We start from the raw sequence: 22706 nt of genomic DNA, 5'->3' as shown, positions 1-22706 counted from the left end.
CCTTGCCAGGGAAGATTACATGGGGTTCAGCTCATTGATTCATTCTGATAGCAGAGGTTGTAATGAGAACAGGTAAAATCTGTGAAGTGGACTTTTCTTGGGTACTCTATGCTGATGGCCAGAATATGGCTGAGATTCATGGAAAAAAAATCTTTGAGTCTGAATAATAAATGCGTTTCTGTAAAGAGCGCTGCTACCTGTAATAATAGCCTGCCAGTGCTGTGGGTTCATGCTTTGAGTTGCCTCGTGTGAGGTCTGATTGCAGCCCTAACGCCAACAGTGACTTGATGTTTTCTTTGCTCTTGATTTACTTGATTATAGAAAAGTTGCACTATCCTATGTCAACCAGCTGCAAGATGTTTGGAGTGGCATTAGTGACACACTGATTTCTTTAACATAAAGATACTTTTTTCCTACTACAATTTTTGTACGTCTTTAAAATTTGGGGGGTTGGGATTCTCTCTGTGTATGACAAATACTAGAAGCATCTTAAAAGAACAAAATGAGTATCCTTACTCTGTGAGATTCTTTTGATTTTAAAAAACAAAAGAAAAAAAAAATCCACCCCTGTGTAGAGTTAATTCATTTCTCCTGGGGAAAAAAAATAAAAATCAGGTAATCACCTGGCCAATTAAGTGGATCTTCTGGTGTTTCCATATAGTTTTTAGGGTGCACCATTTATCACAATCTATTTGTGAGGACAGACTAAGCTGTCTGTTATTGATTTCTTAGCGCTAAGTTCACAGTAAACAGCAAAGATCAGAATTAAGCTTTTCTTCTAGGTGTGGTGATCCCGGTGAAAATACGAATTGTTTTTTGTGGAAATGGCTCTTCACTGCACTTGACAAGTTTAGCTCTCAACATCAATACTAAATTTAACAGCCTTTCACAGAAACCCTGCAGCTCTTTAAGGGCTTTGGTGTCTTCAGTTAGAGAAGCTTTTCTCCTTTCTTGTGCTTCTTAGAATCTTGGAATGCTTTTGATGTGTAAGAGGTCCTGCAGGTAATGTGATTTCAGATAAATTATGTATGAGCTTTAAGTCAGTGTGCGGGGTTGCTATTTTACAGCCGTTATTACTGCCCTGTTTCTTAACTTCATACTCAACAATTTATGTCCTGTCCTTTTGCTAAAAGCAGTGGAATGAGATGGAAAGTGTTTATTCATATATTTTTTTTAAATCTCACATTTATTTCTGTTAGTTCTTTGATTTAAACAGCAGAAGATTGAGTGGTCAAAGGTTAGGGTGGATAGGGTGGAGTTTTCCCACAATTGCTGATGGCTTACTGATCCCACTGTTTTCATAGCCAGTCCCTCTGACGAGGATGATGTGTGCAGCAGAAGAGCTTCTACTATTTTGGGCCTGGAGCTCTGCGTCCCTCCTTCAGCAATCTTTAGAAAACAGTCATTTGCAATTTTTGGATGTAAGGCAGGCCGGCACTCGGATATGTCAGACTGGAAATGAAAGGCTGGAGAGCTGCCCTGTGGAAAAGGATGTGGGGGTGCTGGCTGATGGCAGGTGAATCTGAGCCAGCAGTGTGCCCTGGGGCCAAAAGGGCCAACTGAAGCCTGGGGGCACCAGGCCCTGCACTGCCATCGAATGAGGGGAGGGTGCCACAGGGAAGTAAAACTATCAGAGAGTGCAGAGAGGGGCAATAAAAGTGGGGAAGGGTGAAGCTGAAAGCAGGATTGTTCAACTGAATGTGTTTATGAAGGTTTTATTTGTATGTTTTAAACCACAGGATGCCAGCTATTCTTAAACAATACGTACCTTGTGCCTGCTATTTTACTAAGCTTATATGTGTTAAATGAGAGGAATCTTTGAAGTGTATTTCTTATTCAAAATGCACTGGGGGGAAAAAAAAAAAAAGATGCATAGGACTGTGAACCTAATGTCTGGACCTGTTTTTCTGGATGCCGTGCAAACCAATAAATATTATTGAATTTAATTGTTTCTGGAGTTCCTGGCAACTGTTCTCAGCGTATTTGTGGAGAAGGTGCTCTGTGAATTGAAGTCAAGCTTAGAGGTGCTATGGAGACAAACAAGAAGTAATAAGTGTCAAATTGAAAAGGAAATAACGCATTCCAATATGATCCAACGTTTCTTCGAGTTTTATTCAGGATACCCTGTTTGTGTATGGCTTTCTAAGAGCTGGCCTTTCTCTTAGTGGTAGGACAAGAAGGAATGGTTTTAAACTAAAGGAGGAAAGGTTTAGATTAGATCTTGGGGGAAGTTCTTCACAGAAAGGGTGGTGAAGTGCTGGCACAGGCTGCCCAGAGAGGCTGTGGATGCCCCATTGCTGACAATGTTTGAGGCCAGATGAGATGGGGCCCTGGGCAACATGGTCTAGTATTTGAACACTGTCTGTGGCAGAGGGTTGGAACTTGGTGATCCTTGAGGTCCCTTCCAACCCAAGCCATTCCATGTACCATCAAATCCTCTGTTGCTAACCAATACTGGATGCCTCAGCGGAAGAGATACATGCCTTTGTCCTTCCTAAAATTCTCAATTGAGTAATAGTCTAACTGTGGGTTACCTAAAAGTGAATAAATCAGAGGGGGGAAAAAAAAAAAACAAAACTCTTCTAGAATGTGAGGGATTTACATTCATCTACATATATTGCTTGAATATTTTCATGGCCACAGATGTATATTAAAACATGTTGTGCTAATGCAGCCATAGAATGTTTTAGCAGAAAACTAATTTGAAAAGTAGCTGGCCCAAGGCACTCACTTCATTGATTTTCATCTTTTAATTTTCTCTTAAAAGACCTATTCTTATAATAAGTACTGCAACAAATGGCTAAAATAATTCTTCCTGTCAACAGAAGTCCCTTTAGCAGTTCAATGAGAAATCTTTAACCTAAGAAGTTTAGTGGTTTTGAGTTTGTTCCCAATAGATCCCATGCCTTTAAGTCCTTTGCGTGTCCAGAGTTTTGGGAATATATCAGATGTTTTTGAATGGAGTGAGTGGATGACAACAGTAATTTTGTAGTAATGTCTCTGCTGACTAATTTGCTGGAACTATCTATACAAAAATGCCAATTACAAGTGAAGGCATTCTTTACCAAGACTTTTGGTCTGGCTGGCGAAGCTATGTGAGATCCTGTTTGAGTGCAGACAGGGAGGAGCAGCAAGAAGGTAAAGATGGGAGAGGATGGTTGGCATGACTAGTACTAGGGTTTAAGTTAGGATTTGCAGGGCAGCTTGACTTGAGGAAGGCTGAATAACATAGCAGATACATGGGAGCTACAGGAAACTTGCAGTCCAAATGCAAAGGTTTGGGGAACTTACTGACTCTGGTGCCTCAGACTGGGTCCCCAGGGCTGTTGGAAAGCTGGTCTGTGGCGTGTTTCTCAGGACTGAGCCTGAGGGCGGCAGGGTGGAAGGCTGTGTGCCAGCACCCAGCAAGATTTCCTCACCTGGGGACTGCCCTTGCACCTGAGGTCCAGGCAGGCAGCAAAAGTCCCTTCAATGGCAGAAGGCAGGGAACTGGAGAAGTATCTCTGGGTAACTGGAAGGAGAGCAGTTGTGAGAAATGTGTAACTATATAAATTACAGCCTTGAACATGTTTTAAAAATGGTGTTTTGTAACTGGTGGATTGTTTGAATACTATCAGATTAGATGTAAATCACGCAGAGAAAAAGAATGGTTTGCAGTTTGTAATTACTGTGAAATGTTTTGAATTGATAATATGTTGAGAAAGACTTAAATTTAGTTGCTGAGCTAAAATTACAAAAAGCTTTGCAAGCAGCTGGGTTTACATCCAGCAGTAAGTAGGTAATTGATACTGAAATGACAGTCACACGTATCTCCTCAAAAGGAGCCTGAAAATATGCCATAAAGAAAAGGCTTTGGATTTCTTGCTTGGTTGTCCTTCCTTTTCTTGTGGTGTTTTGTGGTCTTGGTACTCAGAAAGTTCTTGAATAATTGCTTTCTAAAGCACATAGAGAGATGAGCAAGTGTGAGGAAGGTTGGGGTATGCAGGCGGTCACACAAGCATCCATGAGAGCCACACTGCTGGATGTGCAGAAAAGGTCTTCTCTCCATGGTGAGAGCATCCCTTGGCAAAAGATACTAAAACATACAAATAAGAAAGCCCAGATTTTCCTGATTGTGTATCTCAAGGGGCTGATTCATGTCTGGTTTTACTTTCATTTTATATGAGGTATCTAAGATGACAGAAGAGAGGCAGAGGCATGTCAGGAACTCATCTGCTGAGCACCAAGTGTTCAAGTGTGCCCCACAGGCATGGTGGTGTATCCCAGACTCTCCTCCCAGCCTTGCTTTGTTGACTTTTTCCCCTTCCCCTCCTATGCACTCTGAGACTCTTTTCTAATGCCTTTTTATTCCAAAGTTTCCCTTTTACATCTTTTAAATCCTGTTTGTAAATGCAGTTCCACTCAACTTTTAAGCAAATCTTAAATCAGGTGCTGGAGCTTTGTACAAAGTTCTCTTCCCATATCTTTTTTGAAGACATGACACAACTGAATGCTATCTCATCACACCTCTAGCAAGTTGCTGAGATCTAGAGAAGAGTTAAATAGCTGCAAATGCCACTCGTGGAAAGTTGGTGTCTGAAATGCTACAATCAGTCAAGTCACTGTATGATTGTTTTATAGCTCAGCAGGGAACTGAATGGTGGGAAGGGATAATGTGTTGTGTTTTGAGGTTCAGGAGAACATGAATTATCTTTACATAAACATATCTTCTCTATTATTTATATACTTGTGGAATGGCCAAAGAAAACTTAATCTTTCTTTTTTTTCCTTTAAACACAATTATTCACAGGATCCTTCAAACCAGAAATGTGGAAGAAAGAAAACAGTGTCCTTCAGCAGCATGCCATCAGAGAAGAAAATAAGCAGCGCTAGTGACTGTATCAGCTTTATGCAGGCTGGCTGTGAACTGAAGAAGGTTCGTCCAAATTCCCGGATTTATAACCGTTTTTTTACTTTGGATCCTGACCTGCAGGCTCTTCGTTGGGAGCCTTCCAAAAAGGACCTTGAGAAAGCCAAGCTCGAGATTTCTGCTATAAAAGAAATCAGACTAGGGAAGAACACAGAAACGTTCAGGAATAACGGACTTGCAGATCAGATTTCTGAGGACTGTGCGCTGTCAGTAATTCATGGTGAGAACTATGAGTCCCTCGACCTGGTTGCCAATTCAGCTGACGTGGCCAATATTTGGGTATCGGGATTGAGGTACTTGGTTTCCCGTAGCAAACAACCCCTGGATTTGATGGAAAGCAGCCATAATACCCCACGGTTTGCCTGGCTGAAAACTGTCTTTGAAGCAGCAGACGTTGATGGTAATGGCATAATGTTAGAAGATACATCTGTGGAACTAATAAAGAAGCTTAACCCCACCTTAAAGGAATCAAAAATTAGATTAAAATTCAAGGAAATCCAGAAGAGCAAAGAGAAACTGACAACACGAGTAACAGAAGAGGAATTTTGTGAAGCATTCTGCGAACTTTGCACTAGACCTGAAGTTTATTTCTTACTTGTGCAGATATCTAAAAACAAAGAGTATCTAGATGCCAATGACCTCATGCTGTTTTTAGAGGCTGAGCAAGGAGTGACCCACATAACAGAAGAAATGTGTCTAGATATTATACGCAGGTATGAGCTTTCTCAAGAAGGACGTTTGAAAGGTTTTCTTGCAATTGATGGATTTACTCAATATTTGCTGTCCCCTGAATGTGATATTTTTGATCCTGAGCACAAAAAGATTGTCCAAGACATGACACAGCCCTTGTCGCATTACTACATCAATGCATCTCACAACACATATCTAATTGAAGACCAACTCAGAGGGCCAGCTGATATCAATGGTTACGTCAGAGCTTTAAAAATGAGTTGTCGGAGTATTGAACTAGATGTCTGTGATGGCCCAGATAATGAGCCCATTATTTGTAACCGTAACAACATGACATCGCCACTTTCATTTCAAAATGTTATTGAGGTGATAAACAAATTGGCTTTCTTTGCATCAGAATACCCTCTTATTCTATGCTTGGGGAACCACTGCTCCGTACAACAGCAGAAGGTTGTGGTACAACACATGAAAAGGATCTTTGGAAACAAACTCTACACGGAGACACCTTTATCTTCAGAAGCCTACCTCCCATCACCAGAAAAACTGAAAATGAAGATCATTGTAAAGGGGAAGAAGCTGCCCTGCAACCAGGATGTACTAGAAGGGGAAGTCACAGATGAAGATGAAGAGGCTGAAATATCCCGGAGACTGTCAGAAGACTTCTCAAGGGAACCAAAGCTGATCTGGCTCTGCAGGGAGTTATCTGACTTGGTGTCCCTATGCAAATCTGTTCAATACAAAGACTTTGAGACGTCCATGAAAGCTCAAAATTATTGGGAAATCTGCTCCTTTAGTGAAGCAGAAGCCAGTCGAATTGCAAATGAATACCCTGAGGATTTTGTCAACTACAACAAAAAGTTTCTTTCCAGAGTGTACCCGAGTGCCATGAGGATAGATTCCAGTAATTTAAATCCTCAAGATTTTTGGAATTGTGGTTGTCAGATAGTGGCAATGAACTATCAGACTCCAGGACCCATGATGGACCTGCATACTGGCTGGTTTCTACAGAATGGTGGATGTGGGTATGTTCTCAGGCCTTCAGTAATGCGTGAAGAAGTGTCTTATTTCAGTGCAAATACAAAGGGCATTGTTCCGGGGGTCTCTCCCCAAGTTCTACATGTCAAAATAATCAGTGGACAGAACTTTCCAAAGCCCAAAGGTGCGTGTGCAAAAGGGGATGTCATAGATCCCTATGTTTGTATAGAAATACACGGGATTCCTGCAGATTGCACTGAACAAAGAACTAAAACTGTTCAGCAAAACAGTGATAACCCAATTTTTGATGAGAGCTTTGAGTTCCAGATCAATCTACCAGAGTTGGCTATGATCCGTTTTGTTGTTTTGGATGATGACTACATCGGGGATGAGTTCATAGGCCAGTACACCATCCCACTGGAGTGCCTGCAGCCTGGATACAGGCACATACCACTGCGGTCTTTTGTTGGCGATATCATGGAGCACGTTACACTTTTTGTTCATATTGCAATAACCAATCGAAGTGGAGGTGGAAAGGCCCAAAAGCGCAGCCTCTCAGTGAGAATAGGAAAGAAAGCAAGGGAGTACACCATGCTGAGGAACACTGGGCTCAAGACTATCGATGACATTTTTAAGTTGGCCGTCCATCCACTACGAGAGGCCACCGACATGAGAGAGAACATGCAGGTATGGCTATTGTCTGCATTGGTGTATACTGAACGTAGAAGCGGAGGTTCTGGTGAGCCTTGCCAGTAGGGAAAGCTTGGTGGAAAATTGGAGAAGTGTCAGACCCACAGCCATCTCAGCTTGTAACTGAGCATCAAAAGGCTGACAGTTACAGGTGTTACCTAATAAGCAGATATGGGACTAGGCAAAATTGTTTAAAAATCAATATATTCTCTGTGAACACACATGTTACTGGGTGTGCTTGTCCGGGAAAGCAAACCGGCGGATACATTTACATCCTCAGGTCTTAAAAACTTCATTTCTTTGCATTTCTTGCAGGAAAATGTCAGCAAGCTTTTGTTTTGCTAACTTAGTGAGGGTTATGCTTTTTGTTAGAGTATTGTCTACACCACCGAAATCCATCATGCTAAGAACAGCACATTGCCCTGAGCGCCTGTTGCCACTGTTCAGCCAAGGGCTGTGAATGTTTAATGTACACAGCTGAAGGCAGCTTGGGTTGTAATTTCTGCCTTGCTAAATAGCGTGTTGCCTTGCCTGGCTAAGTGCCTGCCCAGACAATGGTGATGCACTGTGGCTCAGATGTTCTCCTGGCACGTTGTCTGCTTGCCTGTTCTGCTCTAAGAGAGCCAGAGCTCACTGTGTGTAAGTGCCTGGGTTATACTGTTGTGGGCAGCAGGAGGAGAGATGCCACAGCAAGGGCGTTGTCTTCTGTGTGCTGGGCAGCTGTGCAGGTTTGGTAAGTGTGAGCTCGGCTCAGAGGTCCATGCGCTGCCTAGAAACAAAACTGAGGAGCAATTAAACAATGAGTTTTCTTAAATGAAAAACTGAAATCAGCCACAACTGTCTATCTCCTTGGTAAAGATACATAAACAATTCATTTTTCTGTCTTGAAAACAGGAGAAAAATACGTATCACTTCATTGACCCCACTCTTCTGGATGGAGTCTAAAGCAAATGAAATGTTGGCAGCTAGAAAAGTTTACAAAATGACATAAGTTTTAAATCGCTCCCAAAGGAATAGTCTAAGCATATTTTTAAGAATGGGAAACTCTTCCCAGCCTTTCCTGCAAGCCTTGAAAGTAACTACTTTGAGCTGCTGACTCCACCTTCTGTGTAGGTCAGGATTATATACATGAACTATAATGAAAGAAAACATTCTTTGACTTGAACTCAGAAATAGCATTAATCTGCCTGCCAAACAAAATTTCAGTACAAGATCTTGCTTTTGCGAAGGCTCCATAAAGACGCTGTCATTAGATTGAACAGCATGCTAATGCATTTGATTAATGAGAGACTTCTCTATTAATTAGTTGGGCATTTGGCTTTTTTCAGGAAGACATTGTGGGGTGAGTTATGAGCTGTTATATTATTCTCTCACATAAATTTTTTGGTGTCGTGATCACAGATTGTATGACTTGAGAAAGCTAAATTATTGAGAGTGAGTCAGCCATACATCCACTGACTTGATAAATAAATAAATAGTCATATGTTAGTTGGGTTTGACCTGTATATCCAGTATTGATTTTCTTACATGTGACCTATGAAGGAGAAAGAGTGTTTGTATTTCTTTATGATGCAGTAATGCAGGGCTGAAAACAAAGTATGTTTTTTCTGCCTGCCTTTCCCATGGGAAATACGAGGTCTGTGGAACTTGTTCTTGCTGGAGGATGATAATGACAGGAGAGCGAGGCGATTGCAGCGTCAAAAGCAATTGGACTCCAAACAGTTGAGAAGAGAAATAGTACTTTAGGCTGGTGGCTTGATATACTTGGGACCAAAACTTGTCCCCATGGGGGCTGGATTTGTAATGCAGAGTAGCTGCAAAACTAGCCATGGGGATAGTCCTGGCAATGTTGTCTTGTCAACGCCTTGAGTATGAAAGCAAAACTCTTAAAATCCTCCGAATGCTAACATGACCCTTCTGAGCTTGAAGGTGTGCTTGTGCCTCTATTTGGACGTGTGGTGGAGAGGGAAGCCCCAAGGCAATGACTATATGCTGGCAGGTGAGGATTTGTGCAAAACTATTTCTTTTTCTTCCCCCAGAATGCCATGGTGTCCGTTAAAGAGCTGTGTGGGCTGCCACCCATTGCAAGCCTGAAGCAGTGCATCCTGACCCTGTCCTCGCGGCTCGTAAGCAGTGAGAATGCACCTTCTGTTACCCTCTGTATGAAGGACGCGTTTCCTTACCTAGAGCCTCTGGGGACCGTGCCTGACGTGCAAAAAAAGGTTCTGGCTGCATATGACCTGGTAGGTGCTTCCCACTGCTACCTGTCTTTTCCCATGGTTGCAAAAATGGCAGGCTTCTTGCTGGCTTTCTTCTGCCTGGAAATTTCTGTTAAATAAATGGAGCTCTTCAGGCAATTTAAACTATGCAAAATTGTCCTTCTATCATTCAAATCACAACACTGGGCATTTCATTGTTGTTCCGTTTTTTCCTTTAAACATGGCTGTGAGTAGCACATGTTGGCACTAAAGAAGTGACTTCGTTTATAAAAACAGCAGCAGTTCAACATGTACTGTTGTTTGTCATAGTCCTTGAGAAGGGGCAAGATTTGTGTTTCCCTTTGCTTCTCTCCTCTCAGCAGAGAACAAGGCCATCAGACAGAGAGGCAAAGCTGAGCTGTCCTCTCCCAATGCCTTTCTGCAGCACTGTACGTAGTGTCCGTGTCCCTGCTAAAACCAAGTAAGTGTCTTTGTTTGAGAGGACACAGAAGAAATTTTTTAAAATTTTAAAGTTTTAAAATGCCCACTCTTCCATGTGGGGAAGGAGAAAGTGATATGGTACAGAAGTACTTGCAAAATGTGAAGAGACAATCTAAAATAATTTGATGTAAATGCTGCTGCTCAGCCTCATGTGCTGAGCATGTGTGACTTGTAGCAGGAATAGTTTTTCTTACATCATACCCCTCACATTATTAGATTGCCTTGTTTCTTCCCAACCTTAGTAGCTGATCTTATTAACTGGTGGAAAACTGCATAGTTTAGTGAAATGTGACTTGCATTTACAGTGCACAGCAATTATTTCCACAGCTTATGTACACAAGGAATAAAAGTAAGTATTGCAAGTAACTTGGGGGGGCATCAAATTGCTTCCAGAGACCCTGAAGTGTTATAAAATTGACTGCGTCTTTGACCAGCTATTCACTGTGCCAAATGCCCTCCTCCTTTCTGTCTCCAATTTTGCTGTTTTAACATACTTTTCAGGAGAAAGTCAGGTCACAGGGGAAGGGGAGCGACTAGTGTGATTAAAGGATATACTACAAAGACTGAAAAAAAACTTTGGGTTCCTTCCAAAGTGGTTTGTATAATATGAAGGTAATGCATTTGTGGTAATAAAAATACCAGCTGTATCAATATTAGAATGAGGATTTGGATGTCCAGTCACCTACCATGTTTAGGATGGAGTCGTTATGTACTGTGATGCTTGGCTGAATGAGCAAATACCACAAAATAAGGATTCCTTCTGTATTCGGGGGTCTGCTTATGGAGTTTACCAAAATGAATGTGTCACCTCTTATCTTTATAATTATGTACCAAAGAGTACATATGAGACATATCAAGGTCTCCATGTGCTTTAGAAATAGTTGTTCTGTTTTAAATAGGTGAAAGGCCACTTTGAGATGCAGATCAAAACTCTTCAATAACTGTTTTTAAGTAACATTTACTTTCACATTTGTCTCTGATGGAGAAAAAATTTACTATCAAGATACAGCACGAGGGCTTTAAATCATAGTGAAGAGAAATGATTCTTACATTTTATCTGATTTGAGCTGCAGTTCTGGTTAACAGGAACACGGCTTAAGATACTTTCATTCATGTTGTTTGGCAGGTTGGATTCTTATGTTGCTAATACTATTTGCTTTTGAAAAAGCAAAAGCTAGATTTTATGAATATATTTGCTTTATTTTGGTTATTTCCTTCTTGGAGCAGTGTCAGCAGAAGATTGAAATCTATTTTGTCCTTTCTATATTTAGAACATGAAGTCTCTGATATTTGAAAATACAGTGAGTATGTGGTGGAGAGTTTTGTACTTTTAACACTGAGAAAGGATTCTTGCTGTGGTATTTGTTGTGACCGAGAGTGTACTTCTCTTTAGTAAGGAACTTGTAATTATGAAGATTTTCCTGGTCAGTTTGTGTGATGGGTTGAATCAGGTAGGCAGCATGTGATTCAGCAGGCTCAGCAAGCGTAAGCTAGAGCGTGTCAGGGGGTGTTGAAGGAGGTACAGAGAGAGAAAGAGAAAGGAGGAAGTTAACAGAAAGGGGCAATTTTACTCTGTGCTTTTGTTCTCCAGAGAGAAATACTTGGTAGCAGTGTGAATGTGCACAAGGAGATGTTGATGGAAAGCAAACTAAAATGTTTTAGATATGATTAAGAAAATTCACAAACCAAAAAGATACAGTAGTTTCAAGGTGTTGATGAGCGTAGCTCCATGGATCTTGATGGACCGGAACAATTACTTGCTGCATTCCCCATAAATGGCTGTTCAACTCAAAGTGGGTTTTGACCACATCTTCTTTTTTTCCCCAAAGGAAATATAAGCTCTGCCTGCATGTTTAATGGGGCATGGGCAGTGCTGACAGCCTGGGCAAATGGAGGTGCAAATACTCTGAGACCTGCCACAGCCCTCCTGAAAACAAATAAGTGTTTATTCCTTTGTGTTCAGCCTTTGTTAGAGCAGGCAGATAGACAAAGACCAGTTTGTTTGTGTTTTCCTGGGTAATTAGTTCTACTATTGTGTTCAGTCTTAAACATTTTCTTTTGAGAGAGGCTCTATCAGAATAAAATCTAACATGCTTTGTCTAAGGATCCCAAATGATTTTTTCACGGTTCTATTTGCATTGGAGCAATTTTATGGAACTCAACTGCTGTTGTGTCTTGTGGAGGAGGGGTCTTCAGTGGTGATATCTTCAATGGTAGGGGAGTTTCTGCAGAGTACAGAGAGTGGGACCACTTGAAAATAAGGTAGAACGCGGGCAATGCAGGCATTCTTGAAGAATATGTACACTACCAGATACACAGTTGAGAACAGTTGATTTCAGCTTACGTGTGGTCTCCCTACATAGTGTAGTGTATGATGTCATGGAGGGTCAGCTGGGGGTGAGGGAAGGGTTCTGCCCCAGAGGGCAGTGAGCATGGAACAGTCTGCCCAGGGCAGTTGGCACAGCTCTGAGCTGCTGGAGATCAAGGAGTGCTTGGACAGTGCTCTCAGAAGGAGGTTTTGAAATCTGGATGGTGCTCTGTAGTGCCAGGGGTTGGACTCAGTGGTCCTTGCGGGCTCCTTCCAACTCAAGAGATTGCATGAACAGAGGATAGCAGAGCATGCCATTTGCAGAGCTGTTCCTCAGACCTTGCCTGTTGCTTTTTACCTGTGGGCTCGCCATCATGGGTGGTTGGGCACTGCAAGGAGCTCGCTCAGGTGAGGCAGCATGTGTGCTGCACCTTACAGTCTGCCAAACTGGTGCTGGTGTTCAGTGGTCACACTTAAGGGGGGGTGGGGAGGAAGGAGAAAAGAAAAGAAAGAAAAGGAGATATTCCATATGAGGAATCCGGATGGGGCCCAGCTGGATATGACAGATGGCTGAATTATTCATTGCAAACAGTTATCCTGTGAAGTTAGAATTTTTTTGTGATTTTTTTTTTTGGTAAACAGATTGTGGTTTCTCTGCACAGTATATTTGTTTGCTGATGCAAGCATGTATGAACTAAGAATCGCTTGTGCAGTTTGCTTTACAGTTATTGGTTCAGCTTTATTTTTCCTCTGAGATGAAATGATTAAATCATTTGGAAATTAGAAATAACACACTTGGTAATGCATTTTCTTGTCTTTACCCAGTCATCTGGCTCTTGTGCAAGTATTTTTTCAGGAAAAAAATAAAAGAAGCTCCCCAAGAATTTTTCTTACTCTGTTTTTGAGTGACAGTTGCACAAAGGATGGGTAATGTTTTTGTTATATATACTCATGTTCAAATGTTCATTTTGCTCTATATTCACGCCTCTTTCTGGGAACTGATTGTGATTTTTTTGTAACAGACAGGTAAGGAAGGATGGTGTCTGTTGGTATGGTTGAGAGAAGGCAAGTTAGAATTAACTTCTCAGCTAACATGGAGATGGATTGGGGATTTTTGATAAGAAATGCACTTCTGGGAAATAAGACGATGTATTTAATGGCAGTGGGTTTTCTGACACAAGCATTGGTCCATGTATGCTGGCAGAACTCTGCAGAGGTGTGTGTCTCTGTATGTTGTTGTTTCAGATTCGGTCTTTTGGGTTTCCTTGTCTTGGTATGGGCATGATGGCTATTTATTCCCAGGGAGGAAATCCATTTTTTCCGGTTTATGTAAATACAAAATGACCGAATGGATTTTGATGAGCTTTTCCACTGAAATTTGTATTTCAGCTGGGACAGCATCATCCCCAGAGGGACATTTTTCACAATTCTCTGAACAGCTGAAAACAAGGGATATTGCAGAGCATAATATTTGCTGCCAAGAAAGTGTCACAAGGCACTGACGTCAAACACAGTCCGGTACATGGACATTGAATTCATAGCTGTCTTAAAGAACTTTCTATCCAAAATTAGACACAGACTAGGAAAGCAATTATACTTTTTCTTTCTCCTTTTCTTGTAATTCTCTCTTTTCTCACTAGTCTCTCATTTTCTCTCTCTGATTCTTGTAAATTAGGACGTGAAAGGGGTCCCATCAGAACTTTTCTTATAGATTGAAATTCTGGTTGGTGCTTTAGTTGGTCATTTAGCACAAGCATGTTGAAAGCTGACTCCTTCTCCTATTTCTTGGTTGTTTCTGTTGTTTTACAGAGAACTGGTCTTCGTGCACCAGGTCTGTCACGGTTTGGCCTGGTTTCCATGACAAGGGTGACAAGGGGGCAAAGAGACCCATGGATCTGTGCCCTAGGAAGGGGGGAGGTAGGAGAAAAAGGGAGAGGGTAGAGAGATGGGCCTGAATGAGAAAGAATGGTGGCAATGAGATAAAGGACAAAAAGGTAGATAATACAATATGATTGAAATTGCAAGTGATAAATAAAATGCAGAAGAGACAGAGTTTCCGAAACCAAAGTCCTTACTCTCATGCTGTAGGTGAGATGGCCAGGGAGCACAGCGGCAGTCTCATGACTCCCAGTCCGTTTTGTCTTTCCCTTCAAACAGAAAACAGAAAAATGAAATCTTCTGGAAGTTGTAGCTCATTCTTCTTTTCTGAGACCACGAGACTGGAACTTAGTAAGCATAGCAGCAATGCATGGAACTGCAACATTAACTTTAACTCCCAGTGCACTGCATGATGTCATGATATGGAATACCAATGAAAAACTATGAACCATGAGAGAGCATTGCAGGATGTGACCTTGACACCATACTTGTCCAGAAATACTTGGAAGCAAAACCATGAACTTGGAACTTAGGGTGAATTTCCTTCATTTCCTTCTGCAGTCTGTGTGGCTAAGGTATTTCAGAGACTTCAGGTAATGTGACCATCCCACAGTAGGTGGCCACTATTTCTTCTATTTCTTCCCACATTTTGGTAGCATGTGGACATCCTCTTTACAATATTTGCTGGCACGTGATTAATTGTCTGGCAGTTTCAAGTCTCAAATGTCTGCAGGAAATGTTCGATGCTAGAGAAAATCCTCTTTAAATTTTCATGAGTTCAGTTTGTGCTTTGGATGTTTTTCCAATTGGTTGTGTTTCTGTGGCGTTTTTTGCAGCAAAAGAGGCATGATATGGCAATCCTTACCCAGGCAGAATTCCTCCTTGTCTGAGGCAGGCACAGGATTATGGCAGAGAGGGAAAAGCTTTCTCTTTTTTAATTTGATGTTCTGTTGGTTTCTGTTCAAACTTCAGAATATTTATGAGTAGATTCTTTGAACTGTCCCTTCTCTATCATTTATCTTCCCAGCAGAAGCAGTGCTTTAATTTGCCACTGGGAGTTTTTCCTGTCTTTTTTTTTGGTGAGACTCTGCTGTGTTAATTTCCTCTCCCCTTTTCAATTTCTAGAGTAGTTTGTAATAAAAGGACAAAATACATTTGTAGCACAGGAATTCGTTAAATAAAAAGAAAACGTTTTATGTTCATTTTTTGCTGATCTTGTGATTAAACTTTAGTACAAACATGAAATTCTTGAGTTTAAAAAAAAATTTAGTGTAAACATACTTTATATGTTATTTACCTTTGTAATAATACTTAACAGATATGACAAAGTTAAACTCTTTCTACGAATGTGATTTAGAAGTTGATATTGAAGGCAGTGTTTAGACACTTCAGTAAGCCAGGCCAGTTATATTTTCAGCCCACGGTCAGTTCTACCTCCTGATTCTTATGGATTGTGTATTAGAGAGCTCCTGGGTTTGTGCCAGCTCCCGCCTGTGCTTTTGTGAGAAACCTGCCTGTTTTCAGCAGAGTGCTTCAGGTAGGTTGAGGTGAATCAAGTTTAAGCTACTTGTTTTCACCATTCTGTAAGAATATTTAAATTAAATGAACTTTGCAGGAAAATAAATAACACATGCAGATGAGGTTTTATATTCCTCATCCCCATTAGTTTATTAAATGTGACATGTTTTTCTGGGGCTTATGCCAGTGCATCTTCTGTCACTCTGAACAACAACTTCTTCCCTTCTCATTATGAGAGTATTTCTTGCACTGCAGCCTCTACAGCAGGGTCAGCACCTCCAGGACAAGTACAGTGTTGGTGTCTCTTTTCCCCCAGAAAAGCGGCAGGGTCCCTGATGGAAGAGCAGGACCCCACTTTGTTCCACCCTTGTGCCCTCCTCACAGGCTCCTGTCTGTTGGGATGCAGAGGCTGGTTCTGAGCAGGATCCAGGTGGCACAAAGGGGTGCAGCAAGCTGGCAGGCGGAGCAAGCAGTGAGTCATGGCTTATAGCTTGCTCCCTGGGTTTCAGCGTGATGTGCAGAGTGAGTTCTGTTCTGATGCCTTTATGGAATAACTTCAGTAAAATGCTATTCTGTACTCTTCCTTCTTCCCTTCTGCATCTGTTTAGAAAATTTAAGGAAGTTTTCCTCACTCACCCTGTTCCTCTTGCCTACTTCAGTAGATGTACATGACTGATCAGCAAAGTATCTCTCAAAGCACCTGTAACAGAATCAAGCTTCTTTGTGGCTTCACTGCCATTTTTGTTCATGTTTTCCCCTGTACTTACTTGAAACACATCACTCTCAAGATTAATCTTTCTAATATGGGAAACAAGAACTATCTTGACTCTGAGTGGACCCAGATATCAGCATTCATCCTTTGAAGGTTGCTTATTAGTACATACTTATTTGTGGTCAGTCCCTGAAGGCTCAGTGTCAGAGAGGTGAACCATGAGTTTCCAAAGGAATGAGAAATCTCTTGCTTTTGGAAGGCAGTGGCCAAACTGAGCTGCCATTTGGGAGCTGCCATTAAAAAGCAGCCTGGTGGACTCCAGGCAGGTGACTGGTGTTAAAAAAAAATGCCTCAAAAGCACTGCTCAACAGTGATCTTAGCCGTGCAGATGTGTATGGAAATTCAGACTGCAGAAAGTGCTCACTTTTCACATCTGAGACATATTGCTGAATATCATAACATTGCTGGCAAAATTGTGTGTTGGAAATCTTATACTGTTGTATGATTTATGGGGTTACCTTCCCAGCAGAAAATCCCACAGCTTCATGTTGTGTTTCGTGCTTCTGGTTGTTGTCTTGACACTGCTAGTAGTGGTAACTGACATCCGCAAGCAGGGCTTTGGGTTTGGTGCCAGCTGGAAAAGCAGGAGAGCGTTCAGACTAAGAGCTTCTGGAGTCATTTAAGAACCAATGCCAAAGAAAGAGGGAAAAAAAATAAAAGTGTTTCTAGATGCCACAGCACAGGGCTGTGTGCAGGAGCAGCTGACAGGAGCAGAGCCATGGGCCTGACAGTCAGGCCCGCGCAGAGATGCCTGTAGCCAACATGCTTGTCCCTGGTCATCACCTTCTGCTGTGGCCAGGAAACCTGCTGCTGCTCTCATGGGTCCAGCATGGAGATGCCTGTCCCTGTGTGCAGCTTTCACTTGCTTATACCTGCAGTAGACTGCATATTGAGGTGTTATTAGCAGTAATTCCAGTAAACAGTTACCAGGGACAGCATTTCAGGTGATCCTTACAGCAATACCTTTGTAAATATTACCCAAGGAGCTTCCCTGCATGTAAATGAAAACATGCAAGAGGAAAAAAAGAAATGGATTTTCACGTTGCTGTTGGATTATTTTTTGAAGATCATATAAGTTTTGTTCTCAGGATTGGCTCCTAAACCTTTGAAGAGCATCTATTGTAACAGACATAAAGGGAAAAAAAAAATCGAACACCCACAAAACCAAAGCCCTATGCTATAATTTTATTCCTGGATAGCAATTACTTGCTTGTCATACTCTTAACTATATGAATCCATCTCTGATTATTTGAAGCAAACATTCTCACTTCCTCTTCACACTAACCTGTCTCTGTGATCTTTTACTGCAGAGCTGGGAAGCATATTTTTGGCCTGAACTGCTGAAATTGCAGACACAGTTGGGAACAGTTTCTGGGCTGCAGTGCAGAAGTACTGATCCCACCTGGTGTTATCATACCAGGTAGACACTGTAGACCCTCCAAAATCGTGTATTGTCATTGGGCTAGGTTGTATTATTTCTTCCTAATGCTATTTCCTAGAGAAATATCTGAAGGCAAATGCAAGGTGGTGAGCGAAAGGCATCATCTAAGCCTGGTCACTGAGCTGTGGACTCTGACTTAGTTCTCAGGATACGTCAAGGGACAAAAGCAGCTAATTTTGTCAGAAGTGCAAGAGGACAGGAATGGGTTAAATTCTGCTGCATGATCTGTTTCTAATTGTTCTTTCTGAGATGAAAGCAGTGAGACTTTGATGTTAGCATCAAAGGAGAGGAGTGCTGCTCTACCTGCTCTGCAGTAAAAGGAAATGGACATCTTCTTGCCACTTCTCTTTTAAAAACAAACATAATACCTTCACATTTGGTAATCCAAAGACAACTGCACCACAAGCTCCCAGGAATTGGTCCAGTATTGGAGGAAGATATGGTCAAACCCATGTTACCAAATTGCGTGTAAAAACTCATGATTCTCTTGCTTTCTTTTTGTTGCAGCTCTGACTCTCATAAACTGGGTTTTACATTTCAGAGATTTGTGCATGTGAGTCAGACACATTGGCTGAAGTGCACTGACCTCACTGGGCAGCTCCCTGATGCTGCTGCAGAGGAAGTGCAGTGCAGACCCGCACTGGGGCTGTGGGCAAGCCCTGGGACAATGGGGAGTGGCCAGCAGTGCCTGGCTGCAGGTCTGCATGGCCATGAGATGCATGTTGGGCCTCTGGCTGGCCCCTTGGTGACTCTCTTTACTGTTCGGACTGACTGCAGCATTTGTAGTTGGCAACTGAATATCTCCTTCTGCACAAATTGACTACGTGCTGCAGCAAAGAGAAGCCAGAGGGTGGGTAGAAATTGTTATTTTTTTCCAGATGGTAAGTGAAAGTACCGAAGAGAAAACATGAACATGATGCAATGAACAACAAAGTAATACACAGTGAAAGGTGAAGGATAGTATCTAAAGTAACTTAATGCTCAGGAATATCTACGGGGCATCTTCTGTTGAAAAATAATTTTGCACTCTTACAGACGTGTCAGGTCTCTTTCTTTCTGCTTGTGAATCTGGTAATGGATTTAGTTTTTCTCGTGTTCTTGTTTATGTTGAAGTAAGGATATAGGCATTTTTTATTAAAGTGAGCCTTTCTTAATAGCTTTATTTAGCAACAGAGATGGCATAAGCAGCAAAATTTGAGTCTGAATTTCTCCAGGATTTGGAAGTTTGTGTGTGATGTGTAGAAATATCTCCTCCCTTGTATCTAATTAAAATAGTAAGACGTTCATCTGTGGGGGTTGGCTTAGTGCTTTCATACTGTCTTCCACCAAAATCATTGCAACTGACTAGTTGTGTTTTCATACTTAGTGCATTTGACAGTAGGGATGCTTTTTACAGTTGTAGTACTTTGGCAGAGCTTTCAGATGATGGTTTCTGTATTTTCAGAAATTAAGCAGTGCTATGCTTCATTTCTAATTGGCACTGCTTTCGTTCTGCCTGGTTTTCGTGATGGAAGTCCCAGGAGAGTGAGATTATTCTCAGGCATAATTTGCTATCCAGCATGTTCTTTCCTACAGCAACAGATTTATGTGTTACCTTCTGCAATTTCATGGAATAAATGTTGAAACAATTTGTTTGCTTGCCTGAGCTTCTGAAGAGCTTTGGAAGGATTGTTAATGTCAAAGGAGAAAAGTAGTTTCAAGAGAAGAGGCTCAGGAAACATGTCACATAATGGACATTTCATCTGTGTTTGTTTTAATGGCCTGCTCTAGGAAACTGCATAGATGACGATGTCTCTTGAAACTTGTGAGTAGGCCTGTTGAAACTATCTGGCTGACTTCTTGCTCTCCCTTGTAAACTTCAACTGCAACACTGAGATGCTGAAAGCTGTACAATTTCAATCTGAATTGCTTCAAAGAGAACCTCCAGCAACTGAACTGTTTGACTGGCTGTAACGCATAAAGTTGTGCACAGGTTTAAGTACCTCTTGAAACCAGCACTATTCATGACTTGGTAATGGTTTTGATAACAGCTTATACTGAGTACTATGTTTACTTCTTCATCCATTCCAAGGAAATTAGTAATTAGAAATGGCCTGGTTTCACATAGAATGAGTTTTGTTTGTCTGCTAACTCTTTCTCCTGAAATCACTTCGTATTATTTACAGTATGTCTCACTGATGTAAAACAGCTGTTCTTTAATTTCTGGAACAAAACATCTCCTGAGCAACTGTCACTTAGCTTAATATAGATCTAGGGGACCTGATGTGAAGCAGTGATCCAATCTTTATGGTTTTGCTTGCAGAATAGAGCTCTTCCTGGGTTTTACCTTTGTTACTTTTTGTGGATGAGATGTTGCAGGAGACCCCAGTAATGCTGTTGTTTTTCATTTATTTTCTGACAGATGATTCAAGAGAGCAGGGTTCTTATCGAGACAGCAGACATCACTCACGACAAGATCGTTCAGTGTCAGAAAGCAGGTAATCCTTCTCTAATGTGCAGTTCTGGATGGGAGATGGGAAACAACATGACAGAAGTTTCTTACAGTTTGTGACTGTGCATCATTTTTCACCTGATAGTTAAGTGAACATCCTGGTCTTCCTTAGCAGGCTCTGCCCTCCTGAAGGTTCATCCTCCAGCAGCAGTGGAGGTGTAGGATCAGGGAAGAATGCTCAGCTTTCATCCCAAAAGCTATTTCTTCATTTGGTCTACAGACCTGAAATATCTGACAGCATTTAAATTAGTCAAATGAACCAGAAAGAAATTCAATTACAAAGAGAGTGAGAGGATGTGTTACCTTTGTTTCCTGAGCTCTGTTCTCTGTCACAGTTGTTCACTTGAACATACTATAGGCAAGAGGTTTTGAAACTCACAGGACCAAGTTCTCCTGCCTACCCTTACTTAATTGTGCCATTTAGGTTTGGTTTAGATCTTGGAAACTTGCACCAATATAATTCTGTTGTGTTCAACAAATCCATGTGACCATGCATAATGCCACATCATGCATTAGGTGAGCACAAACCAGTGTAAGCGGGCTTAAAGCAGATCTTGTCTTGCTGTTGTATTATACTAGATGTCTCTACCTGAGCTGGGACTCTATTTTGCATGTATCAGTATAAGAGGAGGAGGTGGGTTCCAAAGTGGCCACCCATATATGCTGTTTGCTCTGCTGCAAGATCATGCGGCAGATCTTCTCCAGGATGGTAGGAATTACCAAACATCTGTGATTCACAGCTCAGTTTATTCATGCAAACCTCTTTATCTCTTATTCAGGACAGTAACCCAGACTCCTAACTGGGACATGTTTCCTGTAGTTTATGATGATAACAAAAAATAAGCTCTGCTACGGAGATAAGAGTCCACATTTGGCAGTGTTAAGATCTTAATCCCCTACAACTAAATCCATCAGCTTTCATGTACCATGCTGAATAAATTCATGCAGTGAATTTATGGGTTTACACTGAGGAAATAAAATCTGCTTTCAGTCAATTTAGTTGTATAGCTGCACCTTTTATAACCTGCAACGAGCCTTTAAGCTCAATAATGCAAAAACACTAGCTACTGTATTTGATTCATGGTCTCAGGCGTAGTCTTCTGGTGCCACAACAATTTTAAGTACTGTTTTTTCCAACAGTCATTTTTGGATTTGGCAAGTGAAGCAATCTACACCCATTTGCTTCTACTGAATGTAAATAATGAATGAAGCTGGTGCTTTGTAGTAAATGCTTTAATTCATCTTTTTAAACCCATCTTTTTAATTAAAGGAAACTTGAAAATGTAATCGCATTTAACTGATCTTTAAGTGTTACAAGAGCAGGGTGGAACCCAGCCTTTGTTCTTTGAAATTAAGAGCTCTGGAGCAATGGCCAGTGCTGTGATAGCAAATGGAGGAGAGGTGGTACATCTTCCTGAATTTGACAGGCTTCATCTTGGTTGTGCCTTGGCTTCTGCTGTTAAGAGATGTTAGAGGTAAAATTGCCTTTGACATTGTCCTTCACCAACCTCAGCTCAATCCTATCCCTTAGCAAGTGCATTCCCAGCTGGTTTGGCCCAGGCTCCCTGTGCCACAGGACCCCAAATGACTTCTCAAGCTGCTGATTTGTTGCTCCATTTATTTATTTTTCATGTGTGGTTTTGATGCTTTTTCACTGATGCTCCTTCCCACAGCCCAACAGATATTAGCAGCTGCCTCTATGTGGGACAGCACTGTCTTCAGTCGACAGGTGAGGAAGTTTTGGGTGAAAAATAACATGCACTGCATAAAGGCAGGGCTGTCCAAGTGGAACTGAGCACTGTAGACCTTTCCTAGTTCTTCAGGGGACAAAGCAAGTCACCTGACTATTTTCTTTCTCTTATTCATGTGATTTGTAACTCTGTTGGCATGAGGCAGCTTACAGGGGAATCTTGCTTAAGGTACGATAATCTAGACTGTTTCCAAAGGAAGTGTTGCAGAGCTTTGTTACCCTTTTGGAACACTTGTGAGCGAGTGATGTTCTGCAGAATAAACAGTAGATAAACCTTGCATTGTGTGAGGTTGAACTTCAGTATTTCTCAAACTGTGGCTCAGCCACCTCCAGATTCAGTGCAGGGCAAGAGGAAGTCTACTGCCAGTTTTCCAGAAGAGCTTTGGGCAGGTTGATGCTGATTATAAGCCTGCCTCAGGGCATCAGGGTCTCTCTCCTTCAGCAACCTTGCTAAAACAACTGCTTTGTTCAGGTGTTCCTTGTCAGGTGTCTGTGGGGGTTTCTTTGATGTAATTTCAACAAAGCTTGAACTTGTGCGTAATGTTTGCCTTAAATCACTAGGGGAAGGAGAGCTACGAAACTGGA

The 22706-nt window shown here is 41.6% G+C and overlaps 1 protein-coding gene across 5 annotated transcripts in view; it reads left to right on the top strand.

The window, feature by feature from the left end:
- The window catches only part of PLCL1 (phospholipase C like 1 (inactive)), a 183346-nt gene that overhangs the window by 137055 nt on the left and 23585 nt on the right, over nucleotides 1-22706 (top strand). For 4 of the 5 annotated variants that reach the window (XR_014884258.1, XR_014884257.1, XM_085227577.1 and 1 more), the window contains exons 2-4: nucleotides 4790-7261; nucleotides 9304-9507; nucleotides 20282-20357. Coding sequence is in view for 3 of the 5 variants with exons in the window: in XM_085227577.1 (XP_085083703.1) it covers nucleotides 4790-7261; nucleotides 9304-9507; nucleotides 20282-20357 (2752 nt within the window). In the remaining 2 variants the exon portion in view is untranslated. The remainder of the gene's footprint in view (nucleotides 1-4789; nucleotides 7262-9303; nucleotides 9508-20281; nucleotides 20358-22706) is intronic. The other variant, XM_085227578.1, reaches the window with a different exon arrangement.

This window comes from Meleagris gallopavo, chromosome 7 (assembly GCF_905368555.1).
Source record: "Meleagris gallopavo chromosome 7, MGAL_WU_HG_1.1, whole genome shotgun sequence".
Lineage (NCBI taxonomy): Eukaryota > Metazoa > Chordata > Aves > Galliformes > Phasianidae > Meleagris > Meleagris gallopavo.
Note: the sequence above shows the minus strand (reverse complement) of the source record. Positions and strands in the feature narration are given on the sequence as shown.